At 36.8% G+C, this 20,986-nt stretch overlaps 2 protein-coding genes across 15 annotated transcripts in view; one reads left to right on the top strand and one right to left on the bottom strand.

Annotated features, from left to right (window-relative positions):
• The window catches only part of FGF2 (fibroblast growth factor 2), a 57,615-nt gene extending 38,557 nt beyond the window's left edge, over positions 1–19,058 (top strand). Inside the window, exon 3 of the mRNA XM_020913919.2 lies at positions 13,127–19,058. Coding sequence (XP_020769578.2) covers positions 13,127–13,312 — 186 coding nt within the window. The 3' untranslated portion in view covers positions 13,313–19,058. The remainder of the gene's footprint in view (positions 1–13,126) is intronic.
• The window catches only part of NUDT6 (nudix hydrolase 6), a 77,488-nt gene continuing 58,253 nt past the window's right edge, over positions 1,752–20,986 (bottom strand). For 8 of the 14 annotated variants that reach the window (XM_070474884.1, XM_070474876.1, XM_070474885.1 and 5 more), the window contains 6 exons: positions 18,446–18,500; positions 13,190–14,170; positions 12,877–12,977; positions 10,688–10,732; positions 9,722–9,810; positions 1,752–9,315 (listed from right to left, as the gene is read on the bottom strand). In XM_070474884.1, the coding sequence (XP_070330985.1) occupies positions 13,773–14,170; positions 18,446–18,500 (453 nt within the window). In that variant the 3' untranslated portion in view covers positions 1,752–9,315; positions 9,722–9,810; positions 10,688–10,732; positions 12,877–12,977; positions 13,190–13,772. The remainder of the gene's footprint in view (positions 9,316–9,721; positions 9,811–10,687; positions 10,733–12,876; positions 12,978–13,189; positions 14,171–18,445; positions 18,501–20,986) is intronic. The other 6 variants (XM_070474881.1, XM_070474877.1, XM_070474880.1 and 3 more) reach the window with 6 other exon arrangements.

Genomic DNA, 20,986 nt, shown 5'->3' with positions numbered 1-20,986 from the left:
GAGGAGCATTGGGATGGACCTATAAAATTTTGAGTATGAGTTTTTAAAGCTTCTTTCAAATTTGACATACAAAACACTATACAGAATACTCTTTGCCAATCCCATATACTGTAGCCTACCAGGCTCCTCCGTCCATGGAATTTTCCAGGCAAGAGTACTGGAGTGGGTTGCCATTTCCTTTTCCAGGGGATCTTCCCAACTCAGGGATTGAACCCAGGTCTCCCGCAATGCAGGCAGACACTTTACCCTCTGCGTCACCAGGAAAGCCTGTGGGTTCCTCACTTAGGTACAGATGTTGGCTCTGCCACTTATTAGTTCCTGGGCAAACTGTTCAGAGTTCGTTCCCTTAGCTATAACATAGAGACAATAATGATCCTATCTCAGTTTTTGTGCAGACTAGTTTATATCAAGTGCCAAAATCAGGGTCTCTTATACATAGTAGGTGCTCAAAAATTTTACCTCCTCCTCCTGTTCTTATTTATATATAAGCTCATTTAAGAGCAGAGACTTTTAACTTTTTATCACTGCCACTCCAGGGTCCTCACTCCTGGCTAGGATCTTCTCCATTAACGCAGGTTCTCTGTCAACTTCACCATTATTACTACAACTGGGATTTCTAGTCTGCTGACCAGACTGCGTGGGGAATGATGCAGGGAAACAGAGCCGTATAACAGACAGAGACCCTACTTGTGTTGCTGTGGGAGTAGAAAAGACATGTACCTGTGTGTGTATACAGCCCGCAGCCATGATACCATACCAGTAGCAGTTAGAAGCTCTACCTTGCCTCACAGAAGGGTACCTGACAATACTGGTGTTTTGAGCTTACACGGATAGTTTTTGATTTTTTTCTGAGTGAAGCTCTTTGGGTTCCTCTTTAATTAGCTTTGTGGTGCGTAGTTAGTTTCTGCTCTACGGCAGAGTGAGCCAGTTACACAGAATACATTCTTTCTAAGAGTCCCTTCCCATCAGCTCAGTGGGGTGTGAGTAGAGCCCTTGTGCGATACAGTAGGCCCTACAGCCATCTGTTTTATACGTGTGTATGTCCATGTCAGTCTCCTAATGTAGCCCTCCCTCCCGGGTAATCATCAGTTTCTTTCTTACATATGTGACTCTGTTTCTATCTTTAAAATAAATTCATTTTATTTCTTCAGATTCCACATATAAGCGATATCTTATGATATTTGCCTTTGATTTACATCACTCAGTATGACAATCTCTAGGTCCATTCATGTTTCTACAAATGGCATTATTTCATTTTTATGACTGAGTAATATTTCATTGTATATACATACCACATCTTCTTTACCTCTGTTGATAGACATTTAGGTTGCTTCCATGCCCTGGCTATGTAAATAGCTATGTAAATAGCAACAAACACTGGGGGTGGCATGTATCTTTTTGAATTACGGTTTTCTCCAGATACATACCTAGGAGTAAGATTGCTGGGTTACATGGTAACTATTTTTGGTTTTCTGAGAAACCTCCATACTATTATCCATAATGACTGTACCAATTTATATTCCCACTAACCATGTAGGAGGGTTCCCCTTTCTCCACACCCTCTTCTAGCATTTATTGTTTGTGGATTTTTTTTAATTAACGACCATTCTGACTGATATGAGGTGATACCTCATTGCTCTAGTAATTAGTGATGTTGAGTATCTTTTCATGTGCCTCTTGGTCATTTGTACATGATCTTTGGATTTCTGAAGGGACTGAAACATACAGAGAAAAAGACTATTCACTGATCATGTGATTAAGATATATTTATTGTGATATTATGTTTGTGATTTTTGCAGGATAAATAAAAGTCTAGGTGTAGTGGTGCCTTCTCTCTCCCTTTTTGTAACTGAATAATTTTTAGAATGATCTTCAAGAATAGCCAGTGTCTTTTGAGTGTACTAGATACTGTGCTGGGCATTAGGATTATAAAACTGAATGCAAAATGGCCTGTGCCTTTAAATGAGTGGTAGTCCTGGGGAGGCAGAATTGTAAATAAGTATTTGCAGTAACATGTAAGGGGATTGATGTGTTCCTTTTCTATCTTGCATGCATGCATAGTAATATAGGAAAGGAAGTAATTAAATGTGTCTAACTGGGGAAGATGACCTATAAGAGGCTTGAATGGAGACTGGGTTATGGGTAATTTTAGGACATAGCACATGCAGAGACATGGATGCAGGACGCTTACTAGGAGTCTCTCTAGAAGTGCAGTTTCCTGCTGGGGAGTGTAAGGTGCAAAGGCAGTAGGAGGCAGCAGGGAAGAGATGTGGGGAGGTAGGTAAACTGTCTGCTGAGGCATCTAATGTGTCATGTTGCAGTCAGCAACATGGGAACATGGGAAGCTGTGAAGTGTTTTAAGAAGAGACACATCAGATTTGAATTTGAGAAAGTTCTCCTGCAGCAATGTAGAGGATGGATTGGAGGGGGCCAAGACTGGCGGAGACAGACCAGTTAGAAAGCTATGGGAATAGTCCAAGCAAGTGATAAGAACCTGGCAATAACAGGATAGAGCAATGAAGTTGATCAGGTTTAGAACTGGAATAAAAGAAAAAGTCAAAGATGACATCTGGTTTTCCAGTTTGGATGAAGAGGTAGATGAGAAAGGGGTTAGAGGAAAAGAGCAAGTTCTAGGAAAAGGTAATACAGGTTCAAATTTAGTCTTATCTAATTTAAGCTAAGAGAAATTCAGGTGAAGATGTGTAACTACATAGTTGGAATTCTGTGTTTGGACTTTAGAGGAGAGGTCTGTGTTGACCTCGGTGTCATCAGTATATAGGTAGTGGATAAAGAAGGGGAATGGATGAACTTTCCTAGGCAAAAAAAAAAAAGGGAATGAAGACTACTTGCATGTCTTCCACTGTTCTTGCTTACAAGCCTGTTGTCAACTCAAGGGATGATGTAATACTTGGGAATGTACTGAAGTAGCATGCTAAATATTTCCAGGACAGTGAATGTAAGGTTAACTCCAGTATTTTCACCTCGGGATGTGACAGACACACACAGCATGAATCACTTTGTCTTCTGTAATAGTGTTGATTTGGCCACCACCAGACAGTAACGGTGGTGGAGATAAGAAAGGAAATTACATTAGCTTCTGTCTTTAACTATGGACAACACTAGTCAAAATGGTTTCAAAGTCCAGACTTTCCTATGTCTGTCTCAGTCTGGCTCAGTGAGTGACTTCAGATTCTTACCCTGTGGTTTTCCATTATTGAGATTAGATGATCTAGTAACCTGGTAATCATTGCTGGTCCTGTAAGATCGTCACTGGAGGGGTTATTTATCTTGAGAACATAGGCTGGAACATAGGTTCATCTGTAATGATAAAAAGCTCTATAATTACCTAAAGTGATGATAACAAGCTATTCTACTTTATTTATGAAAACTTTTCCCTTAAATTGAAGTTTAGTTGATTTCTAATGTTGTTTAGGTTTCTGGTATACAGCAAAGTGATTCAGTTTTACACACACATGCACCTGGCAGATCAGTCTTGGGGGTTGCAAGAATTGGACAATTCTTAGCGATTAAACCACCACCACATACACCCACACATTTTTTTCACATTCATTTACCTTATAGATTATACAAGACACTGAATATAGCTCTCTGTGCTATAAAGTAGACCTTGTTGCTTTTTTTTTCAATATATAGTAACTTGTATTTGTAATCCCAAACTCCTCATTCTTCTTCCCCTTTGGTAAGCATTAGTTTGTTTTCTATCTCTATGAGTCTGTTTGTTTTGTAAATAAGTTGATTTGTATATTTTTCAGATTCTATATATAAGTGATATATGGTATTTCTCTTTTTCTGTCTGACAGACTTCACTGAGTATGATAATCTCTAGGTCCATCCATGTTGCTTCTATGGCATTATTCTGTTTTATGGCTGAGTACTATTCCATTGTGTATATATGCCACATCTTCTTTATCCATTTATCTGTTGATGGATATTTAGGCTGAGAAGCTACTCTACAAGTGCATCTCTGAAACTACTGGGGTTGTAAAAGAGGAGAAAATTTATGACACTAGACCTAAAAACTGAGCTTTCTTCTCATTCTTACAGAATACAAGTTAGAATTCAGAGTATTCTGACCCCTTCTCTAGGTAAATATCTATTAAGTGTCCCAAACTTGCTTCTGTACCATCAGAAGCATAAACTACTCTAAAATGAACAGTGTTTTCTAGCTTCTCCCTTAGCTAATAAGCAGGACCTTTCACAATATTTATGGTCACAGCATTTTTAGTCTTAAATATATTTCTGTCCCCTAAGATATGTGTTAATTCCTGATACAACAGACTTCCTTCAGATTGGTATAGCAAGAGTTAAATCAGCAGTGCTCAGATATTTACCACAAACTCTGTAGGGACAAAGCCACAGTTGTTATACATAAATGGAAAATTCAGGATTTATCAGTTTTCTTTGAGGAATGGCACCAGCCAAGATCCAGTTGTTCCAGCTCCCGTCCTAGAAGCTATTCCTGCCAAGTTCATGATTTAATCTCTAGTCTTACCATTCAGTTTGTATGGCTTTCTGCCTTGTGCTTCAGCAGCCATCCTCTTTCAGATTAGTCTGGGTGGGCTGTGTCAATTTTCAGATGAAAAAGTAAGTGTCCCTACTCCCAAACCAAGGAGGTGGTTCAGTAAGTGGCATATTTCTTGGAGCCAGGTCCATAGGCATTGAGCTGTCAACAGCAGCTTTTAGATCGGAAATTAAAAGTCTTGACCCTTAGTTATTAATATCATCTTGCCAACATTTACTGGGTTGAGATGAATCATGATGGTGAGACACCCCATAGCTAGGGATGTCAGTGGGGACCCACTCAGGTGACTTCCCAGAGACTACTGGGCATGTGAGAAAAAAAAAAAGACGACTTTGCATATAAGTCCAAGTTTGTGACCGGTAGCCATCACATGGGGATGCAGATGTTCCTTATTATGTAGAGACACTGGCGTTTACGAACTTGAACTTGCCAAAGGCATAATTCTTTCCACTCTTCTATGAGGCCCTATTTCAAACAGCTGTGTTATGGCACATCCCTGGGTTCTTCTGCATTTCCCCCTGTGTGTGATTCCTACACGGATTTGTAAAACTTACTTCCCTCCCCTCAGAAAAAGCATTCTGGATAACAAAACATTTTAGTTTTTAGGCGTCACATTAAGTTGCCTACCACCAGTTGAGAGTATAAAAATAAGACTTAAGTTGTATACCTCTTTTTTTTCCCCCAACATCTTCACATGTTAAGGGTCTTCTCCCCCCTCTTCGAAGCTAGAAAATATAAATGTACAAGCAGTAACTTTATTTATCTGCCAAAGCATAAATTAAGCCTGATGTTGAGTATTCCTTAATACACAACAGACTCCTTATTCCACTCCACAGCAAGATAAATTTTGTTGCTATGAGCAACAGAGGTCCATAACAAATATTAGAATTTGATTTCTTCAGTGTTCAAAAATTGCATGTAATGAGTTTAACTGTGAGCTTAAGTTTAAATCACCAAACCTCAGTGTTAGCACTGGTATGAAAAAATTTGCCTGATCTTTATCTGCTAGAAAATTGCACATTGTTTTCTGTATTATGTGATATATTGTGATAACCTAAACAAAGTAACTTAGTATTAAAATGTATGTGACCTGTGTTGATCCATAAAAGTGAAATATGCAAAAATTATATTATCTGAGGATACACATTTAATTACTGTAAAATACTTTTTTACTTATCAACTTTCTTGCTTGAGGGGCCTTTTAATGAAATGAAACTTACATAGTAAAGGAAAAGAGATTTTTGAGGGTTCACTTAGATTGGCAAAATATACTGATTACATTTGTCAGAAAAATGCAGCAATTAAAGAGCAATATATATCACTTAAAGAAAAAAATCATTTTTAAAAGATAAAAAGCTTCCCTGGTGGCTCAGAAGGTAAAGAACCCACCTGCAGTGTGGGAGACCTGGGTTTGATCTCTGGGTCAGAAGATGCCCTGGAGAAGGAAATGGCAACACCCACTCTAGTATTCTTGCCTGGAGAATCCCATGGACAGAGGAGCCTGGCAGGCTACAGTCCATGGGGGTCTCAAAAAGTAGGACATGACTGAGCAACTGACACTTAACATTAGATTAGATGCAAACATTACTGCATATTCAAAACTACTGTGTTTTTTTTTTTTAGAAATCAATCATATAAAATTTTACACAGGCTACATATATACTACAATATTAAGATTAAATTTACTTTTAACTTTCCACACACTGTGTGTCTTGTTTTGTACTGAAATAGTCAACACTGATACTGACATCATGTCTGTCTTTAATTCTCAGAAGTGGGGTAGGCAAAAGCATTTTTGGATTCATGTTGAGCAAACTCATAAGTTAAAACTGCAACATCAAAGTACTGTAAAAGAATGAATAATCCAAAAAACAGCACTGTGGAACGGCCCTAAGGGTCAACCTAACTGAAGTGCATGAGAATTCTGAGGCCAATACGTAAGGACAGGAGATTGCGGTGAGGGGGGAAGGAGAAGAGAATTTACTCTAGTTTTTTTTTTGTCTTATAGTGTGCCAGGGCTTTAAGATTGTTTAAAGGCTTAAAAACTGTTAAAAACTGGGAGGGATCTTAAAGATCATCTAATCCAATCTTATTTTATAGATGAGAAAAGTAAGGTTCAGACAGGTTAAGAGCTCAAAGTTACAAATTAGTTAGGGATCAAGGCAACACTGGAATCCAGTCATCTTGACTCATAAAGATCCTCACAGATATTGTTAGTCAAATTCTTGAAATGGACCAACTGGCTTAGTTTCGTCAGGGACTAAATAGTTCATAAAAATGAGACTATATTCTATATTTCAATACTTATCCTGAATTCTTCCTTTGTCTTAGTTCTTTAACGTTTATTTCGATTTTGCAGTGTCACTGAATGTATAGCCTATATAAAATAATTTCATTTATTCATTAATTTAATAAATGTTTATTGATCACTTACTATGTGCCAGGTACTGATACAGCAATAGAAGAAAAACAACAGAAGACAATTACCCATATGGCATTTATAGTCTGGTGAAATCATGTGGATATGTATATATAAATAAATGATCTGTATCTGGATGTTTTAGAGCACAAAAATAAATGAGATGCTTTTATCCATCATGATGTAACAAGAGTCACTAAATTCAGTTATTTGAAAGATGCTCTTATTGTGGTTACACTGTAGCACTAGGGTCAGGTTTTAAAAATATTGATTTTAGAATAGTTTTAGTTGTGAATATACAATACAGAGGGCATCTATATACTTCATTCCCAGCTTCTCCTATTAACATATTAGCATGGTACCTCTGTCACAACTAATGAATCAATATGTTAATACATCATTATTAGCTAAAGTTCACACTTTATTCATATTTCCTTGCTTTACCTCATGTTCTTTTTCTGTTCCAGGATTAAGTTCAGGATACCACATTTAGTCATCCTGTCTCTTCAGTCTCCTCTACGCTCTGACAGTTCCTTAGACTTTCCTTTTTTTGATTTGACAGTTTGAGGAGTACTAGTCAAATAAGGTCTTTCAGTTTGGGTTTGCCTGATTAGACATGTGTGATAAGTATTTGGGAGGTGGATCACAGAGGTAGAGTGCCATATTTTCATTGTATCATGTTAGAGAACCGACTTACCACTACTACTACTAACGGTGATCACCTGGCTGAGGTAGTGTTCTCTCCACTGTAAAGTTACTCCTGTTCACCCCTTTCTGTACTGCATTCTCTGGAAGAAAGTCACTATACACAATCTACATTTAAGAGATTGGGGGGTGGGGATGGGTGTCATTTACACTCCCCTCTCCTTGAGGAAGTAGCTACATAAATTATTTGGAATTCTTTTGTATGAGAAATTTGTCTATTCTCCATTCATTTATTTAATCATTTATATCAGTATATGTGCATGGGTATTTAATTTTATGCTTTGGGTTATAATCCAAAACTTTGCTGTGTATTTGAAATTGTTTCAGCTTTGACCACTGGGAGCTTTTTCAGTTGGCTTTCATGCTCAGACAGTGTGGGCTTTTTTGAGTACTTCCTTATGGCCTCTAAGAGTGCTCCAGGCTCATCTTGTATATTTCCTACTCCAGCCTAGAATGAGCTATTTCTCTAAGGAGCTTGGTTCCTTCTAATACCTTTAGAAAATGGTATTAGAAACCAAGATCTGGGTGTTTGCTTCTGGGCAGTCTTACCTGACAGGGCAAGGCATATAGGCATATACCAACCTGAATATATATACACATATTTATAAACAGTTCCATATTTAACCATGTGTATGGTTTTATATTAAAAAACGAGTACATGCTGATGTTTCCAACCCTAATCCACCAGTGTCACATGAACCACTTTAGTCTTCCATGCTGGCTTGTCTATAGCCACCTACTCCAAGAGGGAGAAACCTGGTTCCTCCCATCTTTTTCATTATGTGTATGTATCTCACACTGGTTCACTTTCTTTTGAGATTTCAAAATGTCTAGATGAAATATAAATCAAACTATTTAAAAATGTTGACTATGCTTTTTCAAACTCTGTTCAATTCTTTGCTATTTAGATTCCTACCAAGGGGTCAAACTTCCAGCACAAACCATCTTTAAAACAATTAGCATCACTCATTAGTAGCAACAAATGCTTATTAAGTCCCTTATCTTATTAAGGTCCTAAGCTATGCTGGTTCATGTACATAGCATTCAGGAAAGGTCTTGAGGTGTGGTCTACCACTAACAAAAGATAGATTTATATTACTCTCATACATGTACATCTACATTCATTTTCTGGATTCCATACCTTTTAGAATTGAGAATAATGGTTTATTGAAACTACTGTAACACACTTCCTAGCTTTCAAATAAATTAGTACTTTTCAAGTTCCAATTCTGTGGTTACTAGCATTAGTAAGAGGGAAAGAAGGTTAAGTGATGTCTGTTACATAGTAAGTGCTCAGTAAACATTTTTCTCCACTAGAATACCTACTATTCATCTCAAACTCAACATGTCCAAAACTGAATTCCAAATCTCTCTCTATAAAACCCATTCCCATTCATAGCCTTCCCCATCCCAGCAAGCCCATCACTGGGCACTAATGTCAGTGCCATCCTTGACTTCTCTATCTCTTACCCTGAACACCTGATCTGTCAGGTAACTCTGACAATTCTACCTGCAGAACACATCCAGGAAGAGACAGCTTCTGATCCTCTCTGGTGCCACGACTGTGGTCCAAGTCTCCCTCTCTGCCTAGGTTCCTGAGCAAGCCACCAACAGGTGTCTCCACATCTGCCTTTGGTCCAGAGTAATCCTGGAAAAATAGATCAGATCATGCTCAAAAGTCTATAGTGTCTTTTCATTTTCTCAGGGTAGAAGCCAAAATATTTGTAGTAGCCTGTGACTCTTGTATCTCATTACTTCTCTGCCTCATTTCCTATTCCTTTTCTCCTCTAAATCCTCTGCTTTATTTAACCCTCTTGCTGCGCTTCACACTCTAGGCACGATCCTGTTGAAGGGATTTTACACTGGCTTTCCCCTCTGCTTGGAATGCTCTTCTCTGGTATCTGGAGGGTTAACCCCACCTCCTTCAAATTTTTGCTCAAATACCAGAGCCTACTGTGACTATGCTATTTAATATTGCAACCTAGTCTGTAACCACCACCATTTCCATCTTATCCTATTCAGCTTTATCATATAATTTACTCAGTTATGCTTACTGCTTATTGTATATCTCCACCAGTGAGAACTGGAGCAGCAAAAAGGGAGTGATCCTTGTTCAGATTTGTTCCCTTATGTATCCCAGTGCCTAGAAGAAATACATGTTAAGTGAATAAACGCATTATTTGAACTATGTGCTTTTTGTGTCCCAGAACCATTCTTTTTTTTTTTTCCATTTATTTTTATTAGTTGGAGGCTAATTACTTTACAATATTTTAGTGGTTTTTGCCATATATTGACATGAATCAGCCATGGATTTACATGTGTTCCCCATCCCAATCCCCCCCTCCCACCTCCCTCCCCCAGAACTATTCTTAAATTTTAAAAAATGAAAAATTAAATTTGATGAAAAGGTATCTGATAGATACATGGGCAAAGGGTATCTATAGTCTGAAATAAGTTACTAAGAGCCTTGAATTTTGGATTCCTTATTTTTCAATGAGTATAATATTGTGTTGGCCAAAAAGTTCATTTTGATTTTTCTGTAATATGGTATGAAAACCTGAACAAACTTTTCGGCTGACACAGTAAATAAAATGCTATGCATGAGAGCAGCCAATAACCATGAATTAAGGGATTTCCTAGCTCCTGGGCCTATGTAAAATAAGGCCTTGGAGAACAAGTCCTATAAGCCCTTAGAAGCTATTTATCTACTTCCTCTGTGATGTTGCTTTTCCTTTTCTCTTAAGTTTGAAATGGTGAGCAGTTAAACATTGAGTATAAGAAAAAAGCTCTCTAAATATGTTTATAAAGTTTTTAAAAAATTACATTGCATCAATTTTTAACAGGAATACTGATATCACAGCCAGTGAAGAGGATTTGTAAACTCAGAATGGAAGGAACTGAAAATCACTTAAAATGGGATGTTAAATGCCTGGATTTAGTGAGACTGAATTTTGGCCTACTACCCATTAAAAAGATGGGAGTTTGTTTTCAAGTGCATAGCAGCAGTTTAGTAAACTTACATGTCTGAATGTTTGGCACAGATGCACAGTTTCCTTCTCTCCCCTCTGTGTAAAAGAACAGGAAACCTCTGTTTTAAAAAACTGTGGGTCCATGATGTATTATCCACTTAATCCCGGGTGTCATTCCTTTTCTCTACAACATTAGCAGTTGGCTGAGAAGGCATATATTATTGGTATGGTACATATCCCATTGGCCAAATATTATAGGTGGGACACCCTTGAGGCTAACCAAACACCAAACAAGAGCTTCTCAGCACCCTGAGGCTAACTGATGCGGGTGAGGTCTGCCCCTGGGGAGCTGGCCCGGATCCTGGGGGTGACCTCCGTGTCACCCTCACGGTCACGCGGCTTCTCCTTCAACTCTCCTCCTGCTCTCACACCTGGAGCAGGGAGGAGGAAGAGGTTTACTGCTGGCCTGAAAAATGGCAAGATAACCTGTATCACTTTAACACATGAAGCATGATAATTTCACAAAACGTAGAGTGAAAATACTGGCTACGGACTATTCACGTTAGTATATGTATTCTGCTGTTATCACATTTGAATCTCTTTGAAAACCCTAAGACAGTCCTATGTATCACACAGCTGTTCCTTGTGCAGTGTCTGCTTCTCTGTAAGGCTACCTGTGATTTGCATCAGAAAGCCTGAAGTTGCTCTTAGTTGCAAAAAATGAGCAAACTAGATAAATTTGCATTTCAATTTATAAAAGTTATAACTTTTATAACTTTTTATAACTGTAGTCAGAATAAGCCAAGTAAAATTCTTATCCCTAGAAGCTGGCTAAAGGAGCTAATATTCACTTTTAGGACTTTCTCAGTACTTTACTTTTAGAACACTGATTATCATGTCAGTTCTTTTCATTGCTATACTTACATGTATTTCTCACACTTTGTGCCACTGTGTTTATCTTAGAACCAAAGAATCTGGGAAAAGATTCAAGTCTTTTGAATGTGGATTTCCTTAAACCTCAAGTTTCCTAGATTTGAGTATGTAGAATCAGCTGGAATCTGGTATGCTAATACAAAACCACAGGTTTATGTCATATATCTGTGTAAGCATGTTGTATTTGTATGTGGAGATATGTATAAATTTATATGGTTTTCTATATAAAATTATCATCCTACCCTACTTAACTAACTGTAACATAAAATATAATTTTTCTTCTCTTCCCTTAAATCGAGTAAGTCACTTGTTGACTTCCCCCCTGAGGTCAGTAAGTATCATCAGTGCTGCCCTATGAAGTTGATTTTTGAATATTTACCTGAACATTTACCTGCAACAGCCTACTGGACTCTTTAACTTGGAATACTATTTCCAGGTCTCACTATTTGTAAATCTAGCTATTCTCCACCCCCTCTAATAAACTGTTGAAGTAAAATGGCAGAGTGGTTTCCCTTCCCACAGGAGACTGTCAAGATTACTTATTCCTCTTTATCTGCTAGTGTTTTGAGAATGCTGTGCTGTGCTTAGTTGCTCAGTCGTGTCCGACTCTTTGAGACCCCACGTTCTGCAGCCCACCGGGCTCCTCTGTCCATGGCAATTCTTCAGGCAAGGATACTGGAGTGGATTGCCATGCCCTCCTCCAGGGGATCTTCCCAACCCAGGGATCGAACCTAGGGACTCCCGTATTGCAGGCAGATTCTTTACTGACTGAGCCACCAGGGAAGCCCAGGAATACTGGCGTGGGCAGTGCATCCCTTCTCCAGGGGGTCTTCCTGACCCAGGGATTCAACTGGGGTCTCCTGCATTGCAGGCGGATTCTCTACCAGCTGAGCTACCAGGGAAGTTCTTGAGAATGCTAACTGTATGACAATGTTCCAGTACAATTTTTTGGCATTATATACATTGGCAATTTTCTGTACATAAACTATTCTCTTTATGCCTTAGAATCAGTGTCAGTCACTAGAAAAAAACATAATTTAAGGAATAAATCCTGTTTCTTTGAGTGAAGTATTACTAAAACCCTTCTTTATGGGGAGGTTACCCCTGGATTATAGTACTAGAGATGGATGGACAATAAATACCTAAGTGAAAGCCATTGCTTTGCATTTCCCTAAGTGTAGCGTGCTTCCTGTTCTTGGATTTATCCTTTGTGGAGACCACTGAAAATCTGTGTTCGTGAGATGTTTTAGTTCTGTGCCAGTGTGGTTCTTAGACCGCCTGGGTGCTTTTGCTGCCCAATTCCTGACCTGTCTGTCGTGAGGCTCCAGGATGGTCCTTGGACTGCTCCTCCAAAGAGATGTGCTTCAAGTTGTCCTGCTGACATGCTGTGCTTCTGTCCTGCATCTTTCTGCAGAATAAGAAATCTGTGTCAGATTTTGGCCTGTTGAGTCTTGCTAGTTTGACTGTTCTGCTGAACCCAAAGCACTGTGTACTATTTCTTTAAATATTTAATATGAAAGTATCACAACAACTACTAATTTTTCCTTTATTTTGCAGAAATGTGTTACAGACGAATGTTTCTTTTTTGAACGATTGGAGTCTAATAACTACAATACTTACCGGTCAAGGAAATACTCCAGTTGGTATGTGGCACTGAAACGAACTGGGCAGTATAAACTTGGACCCAAAACAGGACCTGGGCAGAAAGCTATACTTTTTCTTCCAATGTCTGCTAAGAGCTGATCTTAATGGCAGCATCTGATCTCATTTTACGTGAAGAGGTATATTTCAGAAATTTGTTAATGAAAAAAGAAAAATGTGTACAGTGATCTGCTCAGTTTGGGTAACTGTTCAGATAATCTTTTATCTAATAGTAAAATATTTAACCATTGCCGTAGTTTTTATAAAAGAAAAAACACAATAACAGCAAAAATTCCTGGAAAATGTATACACTTCCACTTTTTATATAGCATTTCCTTTTATCCAGTGAAATTTACTTAAAGCTACAATCTCTCATACAGTTGCTTCATTTGAAAAGAGGCTTTCAAAATGTGTACAAACAAGTTTTCTTCATGGAAATTATAGACATTAGAAAATTAAAGTCATATTTACTTATTAACCCAAATGTCCACTACTTCCTATAATATGGCACACATTAATCTACATGTAAAAACAAACATTTAAAAAACATGTACATATGAATTTAATCCATTCCTGTCATAGTTTTGTAATTGTCTGGCAGTTTCTTGTGATAGAGTTTATAGAACAAGCCTGTGTAAACTGCTGGCAGTTCTTCCATGGTCAGATCAATTTTGTCAAACCCTTCTCTGTACCCATACAGCAGCAGTCTTGCAACTCTGCTTGTGATGGGAGTTGTATTTTTAGTCTTGACTAGATCACTGAGATCCATCCACTCACACTTTAAGCATTCATGCTGGCAAAAATTTACGGTGAATGAATATGGCTTTAAGCGGCAGATAATATACATATCTGACTTCCCAAAAGCTCCCGGATGGGTGTGCTGTTGCCGAATACTCAGGAGGGATCTGAATTCTGATTTTATACCAGTCTCTTCAAAAACTTCTCTAACTGCTGTATCTCCTACATAAAAGAAAATGTACAAATCAATAAGGATTATACTTTGAGAAATTTAATCAAAGATTTTCAGATAAGGAAGCATTATTATGTATAGGTTCAAAAGGTAAAACTTCACCCTAAGAAAATAAAGCTTTCCCTGTAAACTCTGTCCTCTGGACATCCTGAAATAACAAAGTATTTTCTTACCACTGTATAGCTAAGAAGCTTTTGAAATACTGAATATTTCTTTGGCTTTTACTTGCAAGCTTACCCATCTACATATATATATTTTGGGAGTCACATATTTTTAAACTCTTCCTGTTTTATTTCCCCAAAGGTGAAAACATAGGTTGCAAAGCTGTTGTTAATATTCCTGTATATTTTTTCATTATTATCTTGTTCCTGATTATCCATTAAAACTGCCTAAACTGATAAACATTTGAAGTAAAGAAAAAGTGATCCATTCTTCTCTACAAAAGTCTGTAGAGCTGCCTAATATATAGAACTAGGAAATGATTCAAATCATCCCTGGTCTCTCCTGGGACTGTCAGGCCTCTGAAGTCATAGACCAGATTTCTTTATAACCATTTTGTTATGCTCTTCTAGTTATTCTGTCAGTGGAATCCCACCATGGTAATTTCCGGCATTTTCTTTGTTTCTTGCTGTTTCAAAGAACTTGGGATTCATTCTTCTAACACCAAAATGCTACCGTCATCAGAAGTTTAAAAAAACCATGAAATTTACAGAATTTTATATTACCAGGGTTTTCACATTTTATAAGGTTGATTTTTTAATAATATGCAAATTTCTAGGACAGGATTTTTATTGCCATTAACTTATTTTTGTGGCTGCTCTTTCTAAATATCCAGATGAACCTCCTACCTGGGATTTCTGTAATTTTGTGATGCTGTCATTGTCTCCCAAAGTGTTTATGAAAAGCCCTTAAAAAAGCTGCCTTCCTTGTCTATTTTCTGGGAAGTTTCACAATTGCCACAAGTATAGATTTTTGCTCAAATATACTTTAATGCCTTCATTTTCTTGTTTGTCAGGTTGTAAACTGTATTTGGCTTCTCAGTAGTCCTACTAGTGAGGAATAGGCAAGGAAGAGCAAGTAAACAAGAAATGTTTCAATGTTTTTTCTAATCACAGCTCTGGAAATAAGCACAGGAAGAGTAGTGTGTAAAATATGACATCTGTCTGCCATATTTGAATTCTATGTGAACTTCCTTTTTAATTGAGCTTTGCCAAAGATCAAATAAACATGGTTAGAAATTATATTTTTAAAAATATAGAAATATATATATGTTAAGAAAAGGAAAACTTGGCTTAAGGAAAATAATTTTTTGTTGTATTAAAAAATTTGTATCAAGTTTGTTAAAGATTGTGGAACTAGTCGTAAATTTTATATGTCATTTGCTGATCTGACTTAAAAATTGTTTAAATGTTTAAAAAGTTCTTTAAACATTTTGAAATGACCATGGGGGTCTTGTTTAGCTCTTAGTAACATTAGTCAAGAGTTGAGCATTTAGTTCCTGTGTCTAGCCTGCTTGTATGTTATGGAAGCACAGGATGGGGCTGGTGAGTCAATCTGCCAGGCTTAGCCGTCACCACAGCAGCTGATTGTCACCACAGCAGCTGATTCAAAATCAGCATTGCCTGGGTAGTTTGATCCATTTAATTTCAATCATGATGCCATTGGCTAGACTAAAAACTGAATGGGCAAATAAGTGTTTTTAGATCTAGAGTAACCAACCCCTTCTATATTAAGGCTGAAATCTCTTCTCCAAAGGATTTTATGATGAATTTGAAAATTTTAATTTAGATAAAGTGCTTTATTCTCTTGTATCTTTATTATTTTAAATGTACTGTAACTAAACTGTATAACAGTTTTATAGATTTGAATACAGGAAAAACCAAGAGGGTTTTGTTTTTTTTTTTGCTGGTTGAAAGAAATGTTTAAAAACATCATAGTGTTTTATTTAGTTAAAGGACAATAATGAAATGGAGTTTATATTTGTTACTTCTATTTCATAATATTTAATAACAGGATTAGGTTGAAATAAAATAATAGGAAAAACGGCAGAATGTGGATTTTCCTGGTGTCTCCCCCTCACTCTGGTGCACTGCTAGCTCTGAGCAGGCCCCACTGCTTTACAGACCTTTGGCTACACAGGGGGTTATCTTCCTGTCAGTGCTAATGAGATCCCCCCGCCCCCCAGAATGGCAGCTTCTGTTTTTAACCTTATCTGTAGATACCTTTGTACTCTACTTCATTCATCTAATACTTAGCAAAGAATGAAGGATTCCAAACAAATGAGCTTCTCATTTTAACAAGTGTTTACTGCTTAAGAGCCAGTATGAACATTTACACATTTATGATGGTGGCAGTTCTATTACATACTTTCCTAAAAGCAGAGTTTAAAGAAAACAAATAATTCCTGGTTGATCTGGCTTCATCATTAAGAGTAGTCTATTACTGTACTGTTACAAAACAGAAATGTATTCTACATAGACATGGTCTTTCAGATCTCTGTCACTTACATTTCTAGCTGCTTTCAGAGTTTTAGCACTTCTGAGGCAACGCTTCAGTTTTTCCTACTCCTAGGCAATATGGTAAATGCCAGTTGCTGCTTTTTTCTTAATTCCATATGCCTGGAGGCATTAAAAACAATCTCTGACTAGGTGGGTTGTTGTGATAATCACAAATACTTTAAAAAAGTAGTGAATTTCTAGTTATATGGACTTGAAATGTTCCGGAGTACACTCAAACCTAAAGTATATTTACCTGGTATGTAAATGTGTTTATTTAACATTAAAAAATATATCTGAAATTGAGAATATCGATGAAAACTCAAATGAAAAAAGTTACTCATTTGAGAAGGCAAGGTTCAGAAGAGGAAGTTATACAAACTTCCTATAGACTGCTATTTGCCCAGTATGGATTAGATAAGGATGTAAAACAGACACTTAACTAGTTCATATGATCTCATATCACACAAGGATAGTGTGAGATAATCAGAAGTTCTAGAATAAATGGCTTTTTCTTTCAGCACTGGCACTACTACAAAATCCTTTTATTTCAACAGAAGACCTAGGGAAGTCTAAGCTAAAGGTCAGTAAGTACCTAAAAACTAAAATCTGCTATGATATATTTGAATGTAGTGAATTTACTTATAGGATGTTAGGAGTTGGCTCTATACTATGAATAGGGCATTTTCATCTGTGGGATATTAAAAAAAATTTCATGTATATATATACATTTAAAAATAATTTAGGACACTGCCTTCATATAAATGATGGCTAAAGAGATTAGGGGACACATACACACTGAGGAAGAAGTCATAGAAACATAGTTAAGTATGAAATGAGTTATCTATTGATTTATTATGATCGGGACTGTGCCTGACACAATGGTTTAAGGAAGAGACAGGAAAACTCAGTTTCTACTCTCCTCGATTTCCTGTAAAATCAGTGACATAAAGAATTCTTAGCTTATTTCAAACTTCCCTATCTTAAATACTGAGCTCAGTAAATTGTTCTAGAAAATTATCTCTCATTTCAGACTTTCTCACATGAGACATGTTACCATCTGTTGGCTGACTATCCAAAATAAATAGGTAAAATTTCCATAAACAGAAGAATTATACCCCCACTGTTCAGTAATTGCCTTTATAAATATTTCACATTTCATTTAAACATTTCTCCTCAACCTTGTGATAAAATGGCCAAGAATTTAATAGTTCAGTTCCAACAATTTTGCTGTGCTTAGTCACTCAGTTGTGTCTGACTCTTGTGACCCCATGGACTGTAGCCCACCAGGCTCCTCTGTCCATGGGAGTCTCCAGGCAAGAATACTGGAGTGGGTTGCCATGCCCTCCTTCAGGGGATCTTCCCAACCAAGGGATCAAACCCAGGTCTCCCACATTGCAGGCGGATTCTTAACTGTCTGACCCACCAGGGAAACCCTCCAACAATTTTAGTCAAATTCAAAATATCCCTTAATGCTAACCTTAACTGTATATCCAAAGCTTCTCATTTTCAAATTAATCTAGAAGCAGTCCTAAGCCAGAAAACCGGTGTTATGCTCTGAATGGTATTATTTATACTAATGGAATAAACTGTAATGTTAAGTTTTGCTGTTAATTTTATATCAGCACTGAATAACTTCATTGAAATTTTCTGACTTAGTCTAAACCAATTAGAAAGCTTAAAATCTCATTCTCAGCTCTAGAGCAAGAAAGTAAGCACATAAATTTATTCAGCATTTTCAAGTCAATTATAAATATATAAGATACCCACCGATATCTTCTCCAGGCTCTGACAGGCCTCCTGGGAACTTCCACATATTTTTCAGCTGCAGTATTAAATCAGAAAGCAAAGTTAACACAGCTTTTATGTTAACACTAACATACACATACATAGAGATGCCACAGAAGCTACCCATAATTGATCAAGGTGGTTGAGAATTTATTTTTTGGTAACTGCCACCAATTTTTTTCAGCTTCCTTCCTCATTCCTCCCTTCTTTCCTTGGGAAACTGCTGACTTGTGAAATCTTTCCCATCTTTTTCTTTAGGAAATAGAAGTGGTTTTTTTACGTTAATGTGATAAATTCTGTATGAGTGAAACAGTGGGGGGAACATCTACTGAATTTGTGTAGTTAAAAATTTTTGCTGCTAGTTTATTAAAGAATACATGAATCTTACTGATGCTGCTATAAATTAGTAGAAAATATGATATAAATGTAATCATTAAAGTATGCTATTTTTAATTTTCAGTTTACTTTCTATATTGTGTGTCTAATCAGTTATATTAATCTTAAGAGTTTTCTTGTTCTCTGTGTCAATGATTTTATGTAAAAATATAACTGCCTTTCATGGGAAGTGTGAATAAAATTGATTTAAGTTTCTGGCTTTTTGTATATACCATCCATTTCCTTTTTTGGTGGGGAGGGGCAGGTAGGAAGATCTGATCTAGGACTGGAGATAAATATGAAAACTTGATTTAAAATAATTCTGCAGTAGTATGAAACAATATTCTTACGGCTGACATTATTTTTTCCTGGTAGAATTCTGTTATACCAATCCATCACTATGATAAAAACTGAAGAATTAGAAATTACAACATGCATAAAGATGCTGAGCTTAGGGCCAGTACACCTCACACTCTTCATTCATAAAACAAGCTTATGGACCTCACTGCTGTGCTTTGTGGCCCACTCATTTCTTGGACAAGAGCTCCTTAGAGAATGTGTCATTTCCCAACTATGCTAGGTTGGAGACTAGTGGCATGGTTCCCAGAGTTTCCACAGACTGTTGATTATGTGGGTACAGAATTCTGGCTTTCCACCCTTCTGTGTCTGGTTCAGACTTGAGATTAATTTATAAAGCACATTATGTTTTTTTTTTAATGTAGTGATATCTCCAAGTATATCTCAGCATTAATGCACTGTCTTTGGGGTTTCATTTTGAAATTGTTCCAGAAGCTACACTTCTATAGAAACTATGCAGACTTTTTTTTTTTTTGGTCTCTAGGATGTTAAACTTCACCACGATAAATTCTACTTCTAAAAAAGAAATGTTATGAGGCAAACAAATGCTTCCCCAGAACAACAGAAATAAATTTTGAAAAAGTCTTTACCTGGACCTGATTTTACTTGGAAATAGTTGAGCTCACAGTTATTTCCAAGTGGTAGGCTGACAGGCCCAAGTTTCGTGATTTGAAAAACCTGGTTAATGCTGTAGATAAAATCAGTCATTGAAGGGATAAGTCTGCCTTTGACCTTTTTTTTTTTTTTTTAACATTAAAAAATACACCCACTATCTGGGTTTAGCTATTTAAGTAATAATAATAAATACTAGATAACATATTGAATGTCCACTATGTTCCAGACACTATGCTGTGTTTTAAGAACTGTACACATTTACAGTAACCCGATGAGAAACTATTATTGTTCCCATTTTTTTCCTTTAAATTGAAGTTATAGCTGATTTACAATACTGTGTTATAGCAAAGTATATAACGTACAGCAAAGTAATTGAGTTATATACATATTTTTTCAGATTATTTTCCATTACAGATTATTACAAGATATTGAATACTGTTCCCTGTGCTATACAGTAAATCCTTATTGCTTATTGTTTCCACTTTAGAACTGATGAAACTGAGGACAAAAGATTTAATAGTTTACCTGGAGTGACACAGCCAGTGCATAGTAAACTCATGGTTAAAATCCAGGTGACCTGATTCTAATCATCTCTTAAGAAATTTTAAAAGTTGATTTGGTATTTTCATACTAACCTTTTACCACTATTCACTTTTTCATATACTTTTTGATCTTTGCTTCAGTTCTGATTGGAACATTCTATATAAAACCAACTAGAATCTGTATCTTAGTCTGACACTCTTCCAGGGGTTGTGACTTTGAACTAACACCTAGTTTGGTGTCAAATGTCTATCTACCTCTTGCCTATGAGTTCCCCATCTATAATCTTCTGATTGGCATAGGATTTATTATTTTGCTAGTGATTTACTAAGAGTTCCAGTGTATTATTCCACAGAGGAAAAACTACTGAGGAAGGAGTAAGGTTGGGCTTTGAATATTTTTTAGTTTATTATGTTTTCATCTTTGTTCTCCATCCAGTAAAAGACAAAACATCTCTCTGCATCAAGTATAAAATTCCATGACCCTTTCCCTGGTAATCTTAAAAAAGAAACTTTCCACTCCCTCTTAAAATAAATATTCTGCTCAGACATTTTTGTGCCTCTTTGCCTTCTGGGTCTTACCCAGCATTCACGTATATGACCCCTCCCTACTTTGAGTTACTGAGGTCATCTAATT

The sequence above is a fragment of the Odocoileus virginianus genome, chromosome 12 (genome assembly GCF_023699985.2).
Source record: "Odocoileus virginianus isolate 20LAN1187 ecotype Illinois chromosome 12, Ovbor_1.2, whole genome shotgun sequence".
Taxonomy (NCBI): Eukaryota; Metazoa; Chordata; class Mammalia; order Artiodactyla; family Cervidae; genus Odocoileus; species Odocoileus virginianus.
The sequence above is the reverse complement of the archived record's forward strand: the minus strand, read 5'-3'. Positions and strand labels throughout refer to the sequence as shown.